Here is a 21,256-nt window from a genome sequence, read left to right on the forward strand (position 1 = left end):
CACACACACACACACACACACAGAGAGGAGGACTCTATCTGTTTGTCTGTACCAGAATCCTGCTGCTGGAGATCTCATCAAGAAGACCCTTCTGTCATGTGAACATTATGTCATTTATGGATGGAAACAAACCTTTATGATGGTTCACATTAGTGATGGAGAGCTGCTGTGCATTTATTCAACCTGAGATATGTACTGTGTGCAAATATAGAAGTTTTTTCACATTATTCTTATGTATGTAAATGTTATAAATTTTAAATTAAAATAAATTTATGCATTTAGCAGACGCATTTATCCAAAGCGACTTACCGTGCATTCAGGCTATCAATTTTGACCTATCATGTGTTCCCGGGGAATCGAACCCCCAATCTTGCGCTTATTAGCGCATGGCTCTACCAACTGAGCTATGTATATATACATAGTCATTCGAAAATGTGCAATCAGTAAGATTTGTAATGTATCGTTTTTTCTTTTCTTTTTTAAAGAAATCTGCATTTATTTGATTTAAAAAAATTCAGTAAATTCAGTAATATTGTGAAAAATTATTTCCATTTAAAGCAATGGTTTTTCTAAATGGATTACAATGGATTACCATTTAAAACAATGGTTTTTAATATGCTGATTTATTATCAGTGTTGGAAAGAGTTGGAAAAAATATATTTTTTATTCAAGTTTGTTTCATGCATATCTAAAAAAATATTCATAAAATTTTCTAGAAACAACTGATTTAATGATTTAAAAATATCAAGTACTCTCCGAAAGTACATTAGGCTACACAATTTATTTTATTATATATTTTTTATAATAATAATAATAATAATAAAAAAAAATCGAAAATCTGTTTAAAATTTAAAGCTTGAAATAATGATAATAAAGAAGTTGTATTTCTTTTCGTAAATCGTCACGTGACACGCGAAACCCAACGGATTACGTTTAATTAAAAAAGGCGCGAACGTTTCACATCAACGGCTGTTTTAGTTTTACACAAAACCAAAAGAATATATCATATGAGCTGTTTTTATGACACTTTAATTGTACTTTATTGTCAAAGTGTCCAGAACGACGACACGAGGGTGAGTAAACAATGACAGAATCTGTATTTCTGCGAGTAATTCTAACCCTTTAAGAAAGAAATAAAATGCTATTGATTTCTTTCACTATAGTGAACTTTCTTGCAACACATCTGCTCGTTTGATTGATTCGGACCCATTAATTCAGTTCATAATTGTTTATAGAGTTGGTGTGTTACGTCAGTTTATTCTCAGCATGTGCTTCTCGTTTATTCTCTTTTTCTGGCTACAAAACAACTGACCAGCGTATTGTGGTTCATAAAACAAAACAACATTGGTTTCTGCCAGATATAAGTTATCCAAGTAGAAGAATCTAACGAGCTCTTCTGTCCTGAGCTGTTTTGGGTTGTGTTTTTCCTCAAGACCAAATTTCATACATTTATCCATTACTGAAAGCACAATGAGGATTTCTCAATCATAGCCACTTGATTGTGTCACGGGTCAATTTGACTTGAAATACTGCTTTAAATATATATATATATTCATGAAATTTGGTGAATATTTCTCTTTAAGGGTCATGAATAAGCATGCAAAGTTTCAACACGTAGATGTGTTTTGGAAAGGCTGAACACAAATTATTGTCCCCCGTTGGTTTCTGTGCCAAAAATCAACACAAAAGAACCTGTAGGAAAACAGAAAACCTTTATTTTAGTTTGTCAGACACATAAATACATGAGAACTTTTCCAAGGAAAATTAAGTTTATTTAGTTGAGTTTCACAGTCAAAAAATTAAATAAAAAAATAATTTTTTTGGTTGTTAGTTTTGTTTTTGGATTTGTTCCAACACTGAAAATAAGTGAGAAACCTTTTGCAAGGGTTTGAGAAGTAGCTATAACAAAAAGGCAGAGAAAGTACAAACAGTAATAAATACTACTTACACCAAGTATAAATAATATTAGATAATATTTATACTTGTCACTGATATTTAAAGTAGCCTAGTTATGACAAAAAAAAAATCTTATGTGTTAGGGAAGCTAATTTTGAACTAAAATATGTGGGTCAGATTAACCCCTAAACACAATGAAAATAAACCCATTTCTAATTTCTCACAAATTTTATGTATTTTTTTAGTCTAAAGTAAAAGTTTTCTGTTTTTATATGCTTTTTTTTCTGGAAACCAATGTGGGTTCATTTTTGTGGGTTAAATGTTGTACCCAGTTTTGAACACAACAGGAGGTTAATCTTAACTAGTTGTTTTGTAGATCAGTAAATCTGGATCTTCTACAGATGGTCACATGACAGAAGGGTATATTATCAATATTGACCATATGTGTTTATGCTGATGGAATAGTTTACATTTACCCTTTAACTTGAGATTTAACCCTTGACCCATTGCATTGGTTTCCAGGAGTTATATCATTGTACTGAAGTCAAGCTTACGTTTAGCCCCAGCTATCTTTTTGGCTGTGCATTTTTTGGCAGTAGAACTAGTAAAACTGTTTGATGTAAGACCAGTGAACTTTAATACTGAATCTTGTCCCTGCTGAGCAAAGTGCGCCACCAGGTGGCGAAGAAAGGAACTTCAAAACATCAGTTAAACAGTTTAGTTAACTTCATGTACAAAAGCAGAACAAAATGCTCATAAATGAGTGAAAAATAACACCAGCTTTGAGGATAATCACATGAGCGCATAATACTGCCTACATTTCCTTGAGTTACACCATGAATGTCATCTTTAAGGCTTTTGGTGTTTGCATAAAACATAAATAACAGTAAATAAGACACTTCCAAAATCCAACCTTTCCCGATCTAACTTACAAACATCCATTTTCACTCTAAATACACTCATGAACATCTCTCTTCATTCACTCTCATGGACTCGTCTTTTCACTTACAGCAAAACAACTTGAAACTCATGCAACAGATGAGCATATTTCAGATAGATTTCAGATTGTGATCTCAAATCACAGGATCGGTTTGCTTCTTGCACACTCGAGTTTGACGTTCAAACCAAAGCGATCCTGAAATCCAAAACTACATGCTGAAGCAAATTCAGCAACTTCCTTATAATGTAAAAATCTCACTTCTGTAAAACGATCAAAGTTCACCTTAGCGAACTTAATTAAGACCCCTGAATGCAATAGTTCAGAAACATCTGCAAACGAAAGAGTTTACAGTTATGGCGACTCATATATCAATGGGTTTCATCACTGGCAGCAGTCTTCCCTGAGTTAGAGGGTTTTTAGGTGAACCTCTGTAGTGACTGGTATCGCTTTTAGACACTTGTAGCAGGATAGATTTGGGATGTTCATTTGCAGCGTTCTTATTGGCTGAGAGGGTGTCCCACTTGGTCTTTGGGGCCTTATTGGTGACGTCTTCCAGCACTTTGACCGCTGGTTTCTCCAGAGGAACTGGAGGTTTGGGTTTCGAGGATGTTTGCAAACCACTTTCTAAACTCACAGTCTTCCTCTGACTGGTGGAGCACCAAACCATCCTTGTGTCCTTCCGGCCTCCGATCAAAGAGTTGATCCTCCTGACCGACTGGCGGACCGGCGTGCGCTGGAACTTCAGAGGAGATCGGATTGCTTTGGTTTGGGGTGAATTCAGCGTCATCATGTTGAAGCGTTTAATCTGGTCGGCGACTCTCATTCGGCGTGCTTCATTGGCTCCAGTAGGGTTCTGTGGCATCTCCGCTTGATCCTGTGGACTGTCGGTCTTATCTGTTAATAAAGACTCTTTGAGCTCACTCGGCAGGGACGTATTGGCATTCGTTTGGGATCTTGTTGCATACGGAGTTGATTGAACTCTATTGGACGTGTCCAGTCTGAAAGCCACGGGGCTCTGGATGTCTAAAGCGTCGACCAGTTGACTGCAGTCTCCAGAGGTCTCTTTTAGAAAACCCCTGCTTTTATTTTCAAGACAAAGAGATCCGTTAGAGCTGGTGTTCACAAACCATTTCGGTCCGCTGTCGAACAGAGTGCTGTCTATATGCAGAGGTGTATTAACCATCTCTAATGATCTGTTCTCATCTGAATCAGACACTGATTTGGTTTCGGCCACGTCACAGTTTGCACGAGGGCTGTCTTGCGGTTCGTCGTGGTTCTGCTGTGTAAGGATGCTGTGGAGGTCGCTGTCAGATTCACTGAAAGCTTGATTGATCTTCAGTAGTGTGGGTCCGGTGTGAGAGCGTTCTTCACTGAACGAGTCCAAGGCGCTGTCGTCACTAAAGGCGCAGCAGAGGCTCTTGGGAATCACAGGTTTGCTCAAGATGATGGTTGGCTCGGAGCGGGAGCTGCTCTTCACACAGATGCCCATGGGAGTCTCACAGAAGGAATCCCTCGGGAAGCTCAGGTCTCTGCTCCATGAGCTCCTGTGGTCTGTAGAAACACACTGCGGCGTCAGAAGGTTATCCTCAGAGATACTGATGAACCTGGAGCCTGTGAAGCAAGCGTAGACAGTAGCAATCATCTGAGAGTTAAACCAAATACAATAAAAAAAAAAAAAGTGAAATATTTTCTGTGAATGTGTGTTAATTCCAGTCTTCAGTGTCCCATGATCTTCGGAAATCATTCTAATATGATGATTTACTGCTCGAGAAACATATCAATGATGAAAACAGTCGTGCTGCTGAATGTTTTGGTGGAAACTGTTACAATAACATTCAAACTTTCGGTGAAAGTAAGATTTAGAAAAATAAAAAGACTGAAAATACTATCATTATTCATTAAGGATGAATTAAATTGATCAAAAGTGACAAAAGATTGCCATTTTAAATAAATGCTGTTCTTTTTTTCTTTTTAACTTTCTATTAATCTGTGAATCATGAAAAATATAACGCATCAGTTTCAGCAGCACAACACTGTTAATAATCAGAGATGTTTCTTGAGCAGTAAATCATCATATTTTCATGATTTCTGAAGATCATGTGACACTGAAGACTGGAGGAATGATGCTGAAAATACAGCGGAGCATCACAGAAATAAATTACACTTTAAATTATAATAATATTCCACAATATTGCCGTTTTTAACTGTATTGTTGATTAAATAAGTGCATATTTGTTCTTTTTTAAAACATGCTTTTGACAGTCTAGAAGAAATAAAGCAACAGCTTTACAAACCATTTACTACTTCTGTAATACTGATGAACTTTAGTTAAGTTTAGGATGTGATTTTATCCATGTTGAAATTAAACAGTCGGACCAAAGTGTCTCATCATCATTCATTAGATCAGAAACGTCCATTAAAGTAAACCGGGTTACTTTTGATTTCATGGTGACTTTAAAAATAAGTAAACTTCAGAATATGTATTCAGCATATGCTAATGACCACACAATATCATTGGCTTTAAATGGACAATTCAAGAAGTTTTCATTGTACAAATGCATAACCGTATTTAACCAGGAATATTCCTGCGGGCAAAACCTCTGTTTCCGAAGCTTAAAACTATCCAAGCGTGTAGGAACGTTTGAGGAATGTCATAACATCCCAAAAGCGTGTCAAAAACAACACTGACCTTTCGAGGGGCTCTTGTTCAAAACAGCCGGACTGAGCTCCTTGGTGAAGTGAAACCCAGAACTCTCTTGTGTCGCTAGGCGAAAACCTATGACCTCTGACCTCTTCGGCCCCAGTTGTGAATGTGTAATGACGTTCTGTTGAAATAGAGGCAGCTGCTTTTTATCTTACAGTGATTTGTGAGTGTTTGAGTCACGTCAGTGTTGAATTAAAAGAGAAAGAAATACCGATAATAAAAGCGTTTCTGGTCAATCGTCTTTTTTATTTGAGCACATATACATGCATAAAATAATGACCACGTCAGAAATGGCACGGAATGACCCCAAACCACAAAGATACATTTTAATTAGGAAAATAAAAACGGTTATAATAATAATAATATTAATATCTGTTGGCACTAAAAACAGTTTATTATTATTATACAAATATATCAGGGTTTATATATATTTCCTTTTCTAAAGTCAACAACATTGGACAGCATGTGCAATATTAATCAACTCACAATGATTAGAACGAACACATCACATCAATTATCTTAGTGTCATAAAATTAACAAGTGTAAAATAGTACTTTTCTTGCAGCAGCATTAAAGTGGTTTATCGCCATATTAAACATCTAGATCAGTGAAGTCCCAGCTGTTGAGGTTAGCAGCCTTTCGTTTTTTCATGCAGGAGTTAAACTCTCAATCCAAGGCAGTTAAATATTTTGATTACTAAATGCAAATGATTTTTCTATATTCCCCTCAGATGTTCTGCATCATCAATAGCAGGATGTACCTACATTATACTGCCACTAGATGGCGCAAGATACTCATAATGAACAACAAAACATAATAAACACAAGTCCTTAATTCTGTTAACATCTTCTCAAAGTGTTATATTATTCACCAATGAATATATAATATTATATAAGTTAGATGACACCATCATGCATATTATAAACATGCAAATCACAGTTGCATAGGAGAGCGAGCGGCTGATTGTTCAGTCTCTGCTGGAGGTGGACAGAGATGATGATGATGTTGTATCTGAACTTACAGACTCTCGGCTGGATTTGCCCAAACTGAAGCGCAGACGCAGAGATTTCCTCACAGGCTCTTTCTTAGCGACTCTAGGCGAGAAACAGCCTGCCTTCCCCGATTCAACTCTGAAATCCAGAGGAGAAATGGGTTTGAAAGACAAAAACAGTGGTTTTGAAATGATTCTGCAGATTTGAAGAGTTACTGAGGAAGATATTTATTCTTTGAAGCATGCAACATTTAATAGTCATGACTTACAGAACAGAAGACATTCAGCTCCAGATTAATACCTTTTTAAGGCCTTAATTTATGAATTATAGACGCATAGAAACCACATGCAACAGATTTCTGATGGCAAAGTCCAAAATCCATGCAATCAGAAATTCCTTTCACAATTGGTTCAAGTTAGTCGTGTGATTTCCTCACTTTGCAGCGATTTCTGTGTAAGCTTTGCTTCATATGTCAGACAATGTACCTTTTTCTCCACACCTTAAAGGTTAGCTGACTAACACTACAAATCCAGAAGTGAATATGATTGTGTGTGGTACCTGCGGACTCTCAGTCGTCTGCTCTTCCTCTTGGCAGAGCTGCTGGACAGTCGAGTGTTTCTGCCCACAGAAGACAGCAAACCGCTGTGAGACGAGTCCAGAGCTCCTGCTGCGCTGTGTGCTGAGAGATCACAGTGACAGATGATCACACACACACACACACGAGTCCTGGAGCTACAGCAGGACATCACATAACCCTCACCTGATCCAGGTGTAGACGCTCCTCCAAACAGAGCGTTTGGGAACAGCTCCAGGCCCAGGTTCTTCTTGATGGACCTGCGTTTCTTGCTTGAGAATCCGTAAGTGTGTGTCGGCTCGACAGGAAGCTTACGCTTGGAGTTCGGAGTCATGATGACAGGAGTGGCTATGGAGAAAACTGAGAAGAACGAGAGTTATTATTCAAAGACTTCACTTTGTTCCATACTGGTGAAGAAATGGTCGTTATTCCACTGTTATCTGGTAATCTAAATGTTCTTCCTACAGATACGACACAAAAGGCAACAAAGCTGATTTCTAAACAGAAAAGCCATTTCAAAGCAAAAGTTTGAGAATGACAAACAAAGCTTTGTGTGACGAGAACGTGCAGAAATCATTTAAACAGAAGGAGAGGAAAGCTTCTTAATCATTATCCATGCTGTGTCATACTCAAGCACATGATGCATGAAAGCGTGTGCAGACGAAGCCAACGTAAACTCAATTAAACCATTTAAAGACAGCCCGTATTCATTACATGGTGATCTACATGCAGTGACATCAACCCACCTGCTCCATCAGACTGAGGGGTATTTGTTGGGGTTCTACTAGTTTTAAACCTATTCAGAGCTCCATTAACCATGTCTGGAATACAAAACAAGCCCATTCAACTAATTGTATGCCTTCAATCCATTATTAACTGTATCCAGCTTCCTTCGAACCAGTCATTTGGACAAGGACATGTCATGGTTCTTACCTCCTAAACTGCGTCTGTTGCTCTTCTTCAGTTCTGAGTGAGCGATACTCTCTTCTAGAGACACAGACGATGGAGAAAACACTCCAGCATCACAACCCAACATGACTGGAACCTTCTCCATCAGGAACCGAGGAACCACACCTTTAGACAACAACAGATCGATCAGGTGCGAGAGCTTTAGTGAGATTCCTCCCACTGCGCTTCACTGTATTAGCTGCTTGAAATACACATCTACACATGCATACGTTTCTTATCGAAGCTTCAATCCCATTTCATATTCATGCATCTTAAAAAGAAAAAAAATTATAATTTGATTTGATGCGGAGGTGTTCAAAATAATAATGATGATAAAAAGTTAAGGCTTATAAAATAAGAATGGCTTTTCAAATTATGTAGCCAAATATCAAAAGCAGTCAAATGTCAGTGGTTTCAGTTTAAGTGTCAAAAAAAGAAGTATTCAGAAAATCATTAATTTAAAAATAAGTGGAAGTCAGGATTAGGAATAAAATAATGTCTTCAGAATCACTCATAAATGAGAAAATGGGCTGAGAATTAATCAAATCATTGTAATCTGGCTCTTTGTGTGTGTGTTTTTGCGGATTATTAAAGAATATGACTTCTTCCCTTTACCAATTCTTGTCAAAAGCAGAAATGCTACGAAATGCATCATATTTTGTAAGAAAACGTGATGTTACAGAAGAAAAAAGCTGTTCAAAATTAGCGAGAAACATTATCATGAAGATATGATGAATTTACATCAGGGTTTCCCAAACTGCGGTTGATGAAAAACGAATAATTTATTACATTTTAAAAATAAAACATGTTTTAAAATAAGTTAGAATGAAACGCTTTGATTACCTGCATGGGACCATTAATCGACCCCAGAAAACCATGAAATGGGTTGTTAAATTACTGAAATATTAATGAGCTTTAATGTTTAATAATGTAGTAACACACACACACACACACACACCGAGGTGTTGAGCGTTATCTATGAGCCGCTGCACAGCCGATGCCTGATGCTTGAGTCTCTTCTCTGTGCTGCTGCTCATCTTGTCCCCGCCGTCTCCACAGTGAAAGAGATTAGGAGCAAAGATGACCGACAGATTACTGCTGTCCATCTTATTCTCAGCACATCTGAAATAACAGAGCGATACACACACACACACACTTTACATGTGTTCAGACACATCCTCGAAGCAGCTCTGCTATTCAGAGGGAAGCCGATAATTAGCTTCACTAGAGATTCGAGACGAACAGAGACATTGCTGCATGTCGTCGTACCGCTGTGAGACGCTCTTCAGGAAACTGAAGAAGTATCGCAGTGTGTTTAGATTCCTGTCGGGCAGCACGCAGGACAGCAGGACCGTGGCCGAGGTCCTCTCCTCATCTGTGGGCAGCTCCTGGGCCTTCAGGAAAGCACTGTGGAGGTCAGAGGTCAGAACCGGTTCGGGAAGCTCCCGGAAAAACTGCTTCAGAAGTCCAGCGACGTCCAGCGGGAGAGCAGTGGACAGACAGTCCTCGCCCTGCTCCAGTCTGGCCTACAGGGTCGAAACAATAGTCACTGTTCAATAACGCCACTGGTCCGAGTCTCTCGGGTGAACCGAAGCGGAGAACACTCACCCTGAGGCTCTTGACCCGCACGACAGAACCGGACTTCCTGAAGAGGCCCTCGGTGTCCAGATGCTCCAGGAGACTCGTACAAACATCTGCTATAAAACTGAGAAGGAGACGCATTAACACTACAAACACATGCAGGGTTAATATATAATAATAATAAAATATAAAACAATTAAATACAGGGCAATATTTGGCAAATATATCAATTCTAAAAATCACAAAATACTAAATAAAGAGCAAATAAATATTAGAAAGTGTGAAATAAAATTGAAAATAATAAAAACCAGGAAATAATTAGCCAATAATATATAAAAAATAATATATGGCAAATGCCCAAAATAGTAATAAAATAAAGCAAATAAATATAAAAAAATTAAAATATAAGGAAATATAGGGCAAATAAATTTAATAATATATAATTGCTCTATAATTAAAAATATATATAATAATTAAAATAGGGACATAGGTAAAATGAAATTAAATAATAAAATACAGGTCAAATAAAATACTGGGATATATATATAAAATATATCAAAAACAAATATAATTTTAAATAATGTAAATAATACAATTTAAGGTAAATGTGTCCATAGCATCAGGCAAAATATTAATATTAATTTGTTAATTTAATTAGTGCTTCTGTGGCTCAGTGGTAGAGCATTGTGTTAGTGGCACAAAAGGTTGTGATTTCAATTCCCAGAGAACACACATACTGGTAAAAACAAAAATATATAGCCTGAATGAACTGTAAGTGACTCTGGATAAAAGCGTCAGCTAAATGCATAAAACTGTAAATTGATTAACTAGATGTTTTTCCATTTACATTTAGCTAATTTCATGTTTAATAGCTTTTCTTAATCACTTCGAGGATCAATCATACGTGTGTCAATCAGCAGCAGTGTTTCTGAAATTGAAACCCATTCACACACACCAGAGGAACAGCTTTAGGGTCAAGACAACACTGCTGCTGTTTAGACACAGTCTCAATTAACCAGAAATCACACAAGGCGGCATCTGGTTATTTTACATATATAAAAACTCATCTGACTCGGTCTCACCAGGGTACATCTCCGTAGTCTAACACATGACAGTGTGGCAGAGCTTCAAGAGCAACCCCAAACACCTTCACCTGGAGAAACAAGAGTGATCTGTTCAGCTACTGAAGGACCAGCCAAAACAGGAACAAGAGACGCTCTGTGTGCTCGAAAATCAACAGCATTCCCCTTCAAGTCATCTCCACAGATGAGCTAAAGAAGAAACGGCTCAAGGGCACAAATTACTCTCAGAAGACCAGAATCAAACTGACTGTACTGTAATTAAATCACTTTTCCCTCTTTGACTTTACTGCAAATAAACAGCCATATACACAAACCTGCAACAATATATTAATGAACCGTTCTGTGATAATTTATATTTATGTAGGAAACACAAAAGTTGACGCATTATGACAGATTCTAGACAGATAAACATGAAAAATAATTTCATATAATGAATACTGAGCATTAATAATAAAACACAGGTCTGGTTGCATACAGTTTCAATAATTAGTAGTAATCTATCTAGCGTAGACAGCATTCTGAGGTTAGTACATTTATGTTTTGGGAATTATTGACGTTACATAACAAGCTCGACAACAATTGAGACCGCCGTAGATTGACAAAAACAAGTTTTTCATTATAAAATCAATATTTTATGATGTTTTATTAACTCACCGTGTTCAACGATGTCTGTTTGTTTCTGTTTTTATTCCAGTTTTTGATTTTTATTCCATAAACCGACCGGAGATGCTGAACGACGGCAAGACGAACCACATTTCGCTCCAAAACCTTCATTATTACGGATAAAAACAGCTAAATGTGAGCTTGAAGGTGCTTTCGGTTTAAAAACAAGCGGAATAACGCTTTGGGTGTAAAACACAAACTCTGATGGCTAACGTTAGCTTTAGCTTATTTTCCCTCAGAGTTCCACTTGACGCTTTTCAATAAAAACAACCGTTCAGTCACCAAACTCCTCTCATATTTAACTTCCCAGCTCTGGTGCGCCTAAACCTCATCTTATATAATAAAACAACGCCGCTTTTAAAGTCTTAAAATCGTTGCATAAGCACTGTGTTTGTTTCTGTCTGTCCGCTTCACAACGGCAGCTCGAAAAAAGCCGTTCAAATTTCGCCCTGCCTACGTCACTCAAGCGCTCCCTGCGCGCTGATAGGCTCCTGGTGAGTCACGTGGGAGCTGGATACGCCCCCTTGAGCGCGACACACGTCCTGCGGGCTACAAAGTTTGCAACATATTTTGCTACATTTAAACTTTCTTGCAACTCTTGCGTTTAATTCCTCAGAAATCTGAGTTTACATTTTGTAATTTCCACCGCAGAATAAAAAATAAAAGGTAATTCTTACTTAATTTATGACACAATTCAAACTCATATCTTGTATTTTTTATTTATTTATTATTTATATTATATTATTTATTATCTCATTTATTTATTTCAGAATTGCCAAACAAATTATAAATAAAAAATAAAAGAGGTAATTCTGATTTAATTTATGACACAATTTGGTCTTGTATATCTTGTATTTTTTATTTATATTATATTATTTATTATCTCATTTATTTATTTCAGAATTGCATTATATATATATTTAGTTTAGAAATCAATCTGTGGTAGTATCATGGTATTCTTTGAAGAACCCTTGAGTACATTGTAAATGCAGTGGTGTTGTATATATTTATTCAGTACTTTTGTATGCTTTTACCAACACACTACCATAGCATTGCCACTGTTTTGTATACTTCGGTATTTATTTTATATTTTATTTTTGGCATTATTTAATCTAGCATTTTGGCTTGATGCAGGCATGCAAAACAGCATGCTGGTGATCACTCAACACACTGTTCTCTGTTAATCTGTTTTTATTACAACATTACATGTATATACAGTAAAAGAGACGGTACAAATGTACGGCTGAGACTGAGGTCGTCGTTGGTTTAGAAGCACTTCCTGTGGACGATGGAAGGACCGGCCTCGTCGTACTCCTGCTTGGTGATCCACATCTGCTGGAAGGTGGACAGGGAAGCCAGGATGGAGCCACCGATCCAGACGGAGTACTTACGCTCAGGAGGAGCAATGATCTACAGAGAGACCGGAGAAACACTGAGTGTCTGAAACTCTACATGTGATGCAGATGCAGCTCTCTTAATCTGAACCACTTTCACTGCACTTTAAAAGAGATTAGTGACATGTTCCATTGGTTAACATAAACTAAGAATGAAAATATTATATGATTTTTTTCTTCAAAAGATGTAAATAAAGCAAAGATTATTGGATTATGTTTCAGACTGCAATCTTTAAAATTCAAAATGTAGCATTTAGTTCAATATGTAACGACTCGCCCTTTCTGAGTGAAAATTGTTTTCACACTTTAACAATTTAAATTATTTATCTGGTATTATCTGGTAATATTAAACATGGAACTGATCTGACATGAACAGCTGGATTTGTATAAAGTAGCAAATGTATTGCTGTTTGTTAAATAATGCATTAACTAACATAATTATAGTAACGTGTAACCAAGAAATGTAACGTTGATAAATAGTCATATTTAAAACATATTTAATACTTATTTAGCTATGCAAAAGTGCAATTAATAATGTATATATAGGCAACTACATTGAATTAAAATTTGAATTAAAAAAAGGCATGTATTGCATTTCAAAGTGTGGGTTTGTTCAGTTCATGCATTCATGGGAATCGAACCCATGACCTCCCACAATCTCTAATGTATTGTTGCAGCATCTCACCTTGATCTTCATGGTGCTGGGGGCCAGAGCAGTGATCTCCTTCTGCATGCGGTCAGCAATACCGGGGTACATGGTGGTGCCACCGGACAACACGTTGTTGGCGTACAGATCCTTACGAATGTCGATGTCGCACTTCATGATGCTGTTGTAGGCGGTCTCGTGGATCCCAGCGGACTCCATACCTGAGAGCAGAGCGTTCAGTCATCAGCACTGAGCAGGGCCTGTCAATCAAACCGCGTTCGCGCGAGACTCACCGATGAAGGAAGGCTGGAAGAGGGTCTCGGGGCAGCGGAAGCGCTCGTTACCGATGGTGATGACCTGACCGTCGGGCAGCTCGTAGCTCTTCTCCAGGGAGGAGGAGGAGGCGGCGGTGGCCATCTCGTTCTCGAAGTCCAGAGCCACATAGCAGAGCTTCTCCTTGATGTCGCGCACGATCTCACGCTCAGCTGCGGAGAGGCGAGATTAACCCGTTATTAGCTCGTGCTGCTGTCGCACGTGTTCTCGCGCGCGGACTGCAGCGCACTCACCGGTGGTGACGAAGGAGTAGCCTCTCTCGGTCAGGATCTTCATCAGATAGTCAGTCAGATCGCGACCGGCCAGATCCAGACGCATGATGGCGTGGGGCAGAGCGTAACCCTCGTATACGGGGACATTGTGGGTCACACCGTCACCGGCGTCCAGCACGATACCTGCGGAGCACACCGGGAATCGACCTCATACACTGATCTCACACACAGCATTACAGTTATACACGCGCCACTGTGTCATAAACAATACGGCGCTGGTGATAAATATGAACTCTGAAGGAAATGCAGTCTTTAATAGTCCAACAGAGCTCTAGTGAAACACATACAGCCCCAGTAGTTCATAAATATACAAACAAACCCTAAAGGAAATACAATAAGAATTTTTTTTTGTACACTATTCTAGTCTGAAATGAATGATTTGGAAACATCACTAAACTATCATACTGGGAATCTGGGTTATTATTGCTAACTAAAAGAAAAACCATAACAAAAATAGTTGATATAAAATATGTAAACTTATCTAGTTGCCAAGTCAACATTTACCATTTTCATTTTGAAGTAAAAAAATAACTAAATCTGAAAAAAATAAATAAATAATAATAATAACAATATATAACTATATATATATATATATATATATATATATATATATATAAACTAATAAAAATGACCAAACACTAAAACATTCGCTAAAATAATGGTTAAAAAATAAAAACAAATTCAAAATATATATAAATTAAAAACTATTAAAAACGATACAATAATACAATAACATAATAATAAGGATAAAAATTAAATAACAAATTCAAAATATTACTAAAACTATGAAAGTATATGTTAATCCTTATATGAAAAAACGTAAATAATTAAAAAATAAATAATAATCCGCATATGATGCCCCTGCAGGACAATAGAGGGAATTACACTGAAACGGAATTTAGCTCTTAAAGCAAGAAACTACTCCAATGCAAACGTCATTTAAAAATTTTAAGAGTGATATAAGAGATTCTACCAGATATTTTAACAGCTAATTGTCACGATCCAAAAAAAAAGTGCATATATATGTTGACTCTTAACACTGATTAGTCTCTTTATTAAAAGCCCTCACCAGTGGTACGTCCAGAGGCGTACAGGGACAGCACAGCCTGGATGGCCACATACATGGCAGGGACGTTGAAGGTCTCAAACATGATCTGCAAGAGCAAAGCAGACAAGCGTCATGAAGCAGTCTGACTCTGTCTCTGAGAAACCCTCCGACTCTTCCTCTGTACCTGAGTCATCTTCTCTCTGTTGGCCTTGGGGTTGAGAGGGGCCTCGGTGAGCAGGGTTGGGTGCTCCTCTGGGGCCACACGCAGCTCATTGTAGAAGGTGTGGTGCCAGATCTGAACAGCACACATCACTGTGTCAATCACAACGCCACATGCATGCATTCAACTAGAAGAGATTAGACGCGCACCTTCTCCATGTCGTCCCAGTTAGTGATGATGCCGTGCTCAATGGGGTACTTCAGGGTCAAGATACCTCTCTTGCTCTGAGCCTCATCACCTACATAGCTGTCCTTCTGACCCATACCCACCATCACACCCTGAGGAGAGAGAAGCGTGGTTAGAGAGCAGGCCAGCAGAGCGGTTCCTCTCTTATGATGTTCTGCAGATGTGTTCGCACCTGGTGACGGGGTCTGCCAACGATGGAGGGGAAGACAGCACGGGGAGCGTCATCTCCGGCAAATCCAGCCTTGACCAAGCCAGAGCCGTTGTCGCACACAAGGGCGGTAACCTCTTCGTCGTCGCACATGGTTGGTTTTCTGGTTGGTCTGTGAAGGAAACGGTCAGAGACAGACACAGAGAGTCACACATTTAGAAGAACTGGAAATACTGATAAACACACTGAGTTTACATCCTGAGGACGAGTGCATTAACCACACAGACATCGAATTTTTAAAAATAAAGTATGCATATATGATTTAAAGTACCAAAATGACTAAAACTGAAATAGAAATTAATAAAAGACTGTATAGACATTAAAAAAGTAATTGATAAACACACAGCAAAATGTAACATTTGAACTAAAAGGAAAATGGAAAAAAACTGAAATAAAAAAACCTAATAAAAATGACAAAAGCATCAAAACTACTTAAACTTTAAATGCATTTAAAATTAAAATTGAAGACAGAAATACAAACAAATTAAAGATAACTAATAAAACTTGTAAAAATGACAAAAACATGTGTTTATGTATATAACATATATATATAAAACTGACAAAACTCAACAAAAATTAAAACATAAAAAAGGATTCAAAATATGTAAAAAAAAAATTACTAAAACTAACTGACACTAAACTGAAAGCATAAAAAAATGAATTTAAAAATATTACAAAAAAAACTTTAATGGACACTAAACTGAAAGCATAAAACATAAAAAATATTACAAAATTTACTAAAACTTTAACTAGTTAACTACTTAAGTTTAATTAGGTCTTTATGCAACTTGATCCAGTTCCACATTTACATTTATACACTTATCCAAACACTTTTACGCTTTAGTAACCTAAATTTAATGACGTTTCTAATAAGTGCAAATCATTCTTGTTAGAAACTCACCTAAATCACATATTTATGTGGTATGAATTGCATGCAGCGCAGGTTTTTACAGTAGAATAGTTCAGTAATAATAGCCTAGAGCGATCAGCGGCTCTGTCCATGAAGGGTTAGTGAAATCATATCTCCTCTAAATGCCAAAGAAAGGCTAGGGTTTAACTGAAGGACAGACGCCTATTTAGGGTTTGACGAGTCTCTGCTCGCAGCTGTCACGCTTCATTCAAGCTGAGCTGATGCTTCACCAAAAACGCCTTTAAATCTATTCTGAGATTGCATCTGCTCCCCAAAAAAGAGCAATTGTTAAAACGGTTCTCCAGAAGCAAGATCTAACTCCCACGTCTTTCAAAAACTAAAAAGCTCAAACTAAAGACCTAAAGAGATTTCAGATGCAGAAGGTTCTCCGGATGATCGAAGGACTCACCAAGTTGTAATCACAAGACTGATGCTTCCACTGGGACAGAGACACAAGGTGAGGAGACCCTTTAAATAAGAGCGGCTCTCGGGGCCCGGGGCGGAGCCTGGGGTTCACACAAGCCCAAATAAGTGCAGACAAGAAAAAATAAAAACCAGAAAATAACCCTCTCCACCCATGAACCTGATCCCACCAGAGTTAAGAGAGGCTTCCTGAGCAAGATTCCTGAGTTAAACACCAGATAAAATGACAAATCTGAATATTTATTTGACATTGAATAGTGTTCTTTTATTTTTTCTATGTAATTTGTTTATATAATAAAGTATTTTTTATCATGCTAAAAATGAACCTTTTCTATCATGTTCATCTGCTTTTATTTAATATTTTTCTTTTTATGTCATTTAAAATATTATTTTTATAAATTATATTTTAAAATAATTTTTGTTATACTTAAAAAAATATACTTTAAATATATATATATATATAGTGTAAATGTGCTTTTTAATGTAATTAAAATGTGCTTTTTATACATATAATATATTTTAAAGATTTTTATTATAGTTGTTTTTATAAAGTATATTTTTTATTTAAAAAATCATAAATAGTGGTTTTATGTAATATATATATATATATATTTTTTAAATACACAATGTATCTTTTATATTTTTGCTTTTTAGGTGTTTTTTTTGTTTTTGTTTTTTGCATGCTTTATCACTGTTGTAAACATCTGTATAATTATGTATTAATTTCTCCTCCCAGTTTTCAGCTCAGTCCTGCACACAAATCTTCTTCATGTCTGGTTTTTTGTCACAGTAATGTCAGACTTCTGTGGGAAACAGAGAGAGGTTTTCAAGGCTATAGTCAGCACTCTCTTTATATAATTCTGATTATTCAGCGTTTTACGAAAGATGTCCCCCAACCGTAACCGTCTCGTTTTAGCAACGTCTTAGAGGCTCCTCGCTCTCTCCAGGAGGAATACTGTATATGTCAATGGGCCAGTGTGCTGGCATGTGGGCTCGAACCCTAAATGTGGTGAACAGCTGAGGGGTAACAGCAGCCGGCCCGCTCCCCCGAGCTGCGCTCTGATTGGCCGGGCTGTAGTAGTAGCTGCGCTCTGATTGGCTTAGCTCTCTCCTTTTAGGGTCACAGTTCTCATCAGGTGTTATGAGCCGAGCGTTTGTCCCATTGGTGTGATTCATAAGAGCACCTCATTAGGAAATACAACCTTACAATGACAACACATGGACGTCTGGAGCCGGGTTTGTGGCTCTTTCTTACACACATCTCCAAACTAGAGCATGAAGAAGAACTGAGAACCGAAATAGAAGAGTGTGAACCCTTCATCCATCCATCTGGATTAAAAAAAAAATCACTATAATATAATTAAATAAAAAACGAAATACATTACAAAATCTAAAAATGTGATGGATATGTATAACAAAAAATATACAAATATTTTTTAATTACATAGAAAGATCAAATAGATTTATTTTGATATGTTATACATATATTTGGTAAGTTAATGTCTGTTTTATTTATATATTAATTTATAATTAATTACTTATAGATAATTTAAATTCAAAGTGTGAATTCTTACAAATGCTAATTATATACTTTTAATTACATAAAATAGGACAATATATATATATATATATATAATGCAAATATTTTTAATTTCATAAAAATATAAAATTATTTGTTTTTATTGTTCCAATGTTAATCTCTCTTTTAATGTGATTAAAACCACTTCACTTTTTGATCACTTCGCCATGTTCAAGAGTGTAAAAATGGTTGAATTGTGTCCAGAGTAAATAGTTATTGATATCTGTCTCTGTTTGAGACTGAAAGTGTATTACTGAGAGCTGTACATGTGTTGGTTCAGAAGGAGAGATTGATGAGGCTGGTTACATTCCTCTTCACAGTCCACAGCTTCAGAGCTGACTATTAATAGCTGCTTTGCTCTGTGTGGAGAGTGAAGGAGCGTTTCTCTGATGAACCGAGACACGTGTGTGATCTAATGAAGGAACGAATCCATGTCATTATCATCTGAAGAGCATTAAAGGAGTCTGTTACTGTTCACCAGTTAATGTGTGCATCATATTACACAGCAACAGCAGACGTTTAGATCAGCAGTGATGGGAAATCATATATATGATACATATTGTGGTAATTAATATTCTTTTTTAATTTTTATATATATTTTTTGTAGTTCTATTTTATCCTTCATACTATATATATATATATATATATATATATATATATATATATATATATATATATATATATATATATATATATATATATATATATATATATATATATATACTGTATATATATATATATATATATATATATATATATATATATATATACTGTATATATATATATATATATATATATATATATATATATATATATATATATACTGTATATATATATTATATATATATAAGCAATTGAGTATTACAATAGTGGAGATACAAATATCATATTAAATAAATAGTGTTTTTATTTATATTTATATGAAAATAAGTGACTAAAAATGCAGATAAATCTCTCTCAGGCCATTTATGTTTTATTAAGATTTTTTTTCTCAGTTTTTGTCATGTCACAAATTATGACAAAATGTATGGTACAGTTCAGTATAAATATAAAAAAAAAATGCAGTGAATTTATGAAGTTAGTGACCCTTTCTCAAAGATCAGACTTCACACATAAATATAAGGATATATATTTTTTGTCAACTACACACACACACACACATACACACACACACACACACACACACACACACACACACACATATATATATATATGTATATGTGTGTGTGTTTGTGTTAATTTAATAAATTAATGCCAGTTTTATTGATTTATTAATTCATAATTTATTTATTAATTATTTTTTTAATTACAAAAATAAAATTATAACATAAAAGAAAATAAATTTTTAAAACTAAATTAAATTAATCTAATTTTTATTAAAATAATAAGTCAATTATTTATTCAATAACGTTATTTTTTCGGTTCTGAGACTGAGTAAAACATAAAGTTTCTCATATTTCTCGCACAGAGAACAGAGTGAAGCAGCAGCGCCTCTAGCGGCGTCATGACGTAGCGCGTGCCGCGTCACCAGACTGTATGGTTTGGTTTTCTCCGGCGTTTGGAGCTGAGGAGAGAGGGAGAGCTGGCTCACGATGAAGGGTGACACTCTTTCTTTCTCTCCAAGTGTTTCCAATAGCACAAACACGCTTTAAGGAGTGCGATTACACTTGAACAGAAAACAGCTGGCACAAATCTTTGGCACAGTTTGAAGGGCAGGCTGCGATATTAATAATATGATAATAATATTACAGTGGGATGTAGTTTGAGTTAGAATGCAGATGGAAATTTATGTTAATTAACAAAAATAGTAACATTTGTAAAAAAAATTATAACTAGCCTACCTTTTTTATAGTAAAATGTAAATATTCTGACTGTTTAAGTTATATTACAATTAACCATTTAGATAATGATAACCATGCATTTAGTTTAAATGCACAAATGCTATAGCTATATTTATAGATAATATAATTATATTTCATAAGGCTACTCCTTTAATACATTTAACATGTCTACATTAATAATATAACACAATTCTGTATGAATATCCTGAAAGGCTGTGTAGGTTGTAGATGCAGGAGTCTGTCCACACCAGCAGGCGGCGCTGCGCTGTCATTTATCCACTCCATCAGTGACTGTTTCCTGTGTTTGTCTGAAGACCTCTGGGGCCTCATGTACAAAGACTTGCGTTGAATTCATACTAAAACATTGCTTACGTTCAAAGCTGTAAATGTGCGTACGCACAAAAAAAATCAGATGTATTAATCTCTGCGTACGCAGCATTCCACATACATTTTCTTTGTACATCCCAATTAACGCGAAATTGAGCGCACATGCATGAGCACTACCCCACACCCTGTCTCCTCCCTCAATTAAATTAATTTAAATATGGTAATTAGTCTAATTTGGCAAAAGAAACCTGCTAGAACATGGCTAAAGCAAGCAAGAAACGAAATTTCACTGAAAATGAATTAGAGGTCCTACTAACAGAGGTAGAAACAAGAAAAAATATTTTATTTGGAACTTTGTCCTCTGGAATTAATTATAAAAGAAAGAAAAAAGAGTGGGAGAGTTTGTCTGATGCCGTCAACGTGGTGGGATCTGAGAGTCGCACCGTAAATGAACTGAAGAAGAAATGGTCTGACATAAAGGTGGAAGTT

General features: G+C 36.3%; 2 protein-coding genes across 3 annotated transcripts; both read right to left on the minus strand.

The window, feature by feature from the left end:
- Positions 1-2,211: 2,211 nt before the first annotated feature.
- On the minus strand, positions 2,212-11,848 carry LOC132144918 (rho GTPase-activating protein 11A-like). 2 transcript variants are annotated; one of them, XM_059555503.1, is made up of 12 exons: positions 11,372-11,848; positions 10,718-10,788; positions 9,663-9,759; positions 9,324-9,580; positions 9,013-9,176; positions 8,040-8,180; positions 7,853-7,927; positions 7,293-7,466; positions 7,091-7,211; positions 6,562-6,670; positions 5,526-5,661; positions 2,212-4,447 (listed from the first exon to the last, which is right to left on the minus strand). In XM_059555503.1, exons 1-12 carry the CDS (start codon positions 11,489-11,491, stop codon positions 3,198-3,200), a joined length of 2,715 nt encoding a protein of 904 aa, XP_059411486.1. In that variant the 5' UTR covers positions 11,492-11,848; the 3' UTR covers positions 2,212-3,197. The 2 variants fall into 2 exon arrangements, with proteins under 2 accessions (XP_059411486.1, XP_059411487.1); XM_059555504.1 differs by lacking the exon at positions 7,853-7,927 and having other exon boundaries at positions 11,372-11,847.
- A 705-nt stretch (positions 11,849-12,553) lies between these two features.
- On the minus strand, positions 12,554-17,146 carry actc1b (actin alpha cardiac muscle 1b). The gene is made up of 9 exons (XM_059555505.1): positions 17,007-17,146; positions 15,652-15,799; positions 15,443-15,571; positions 15,258-15,368; positions 15,095-15,179; positions 13,987-14,148; positions 13,714-13,905; positions 13,460-13,641; positions 12,554-12,790 (listed from the first exon to the last, which is right to left on the minus strand). Exons 2-9 carry the CDS (start codon positions 15,778-15,780, stop codon positions 12,647-12,649), a joined length of 1,134 nt encoding a protein of 377 aa, XP_059411488.1. The 5' UTR covers positions 15,781-15,799; positions 17,007-17,146; the 3' UTR covers positions 12,554-12,646.
- Positions 17,147-21,256: the final 4,110 nt, after the last annotated feature.

Source organism: Carassius carassius, chromosome 8 (assembly GCF_963082965.1).
Source record: "Carassius carassius chromosome 8, fCarCar2.1, whole genome shotgun sequence".
Classification (NCBI taxonomy): Eukaryota; Metazoa; Chordata; class Actinopteri; order Cypriniformes; family Cyprinidae; genus Carassius; species Carassius carassius.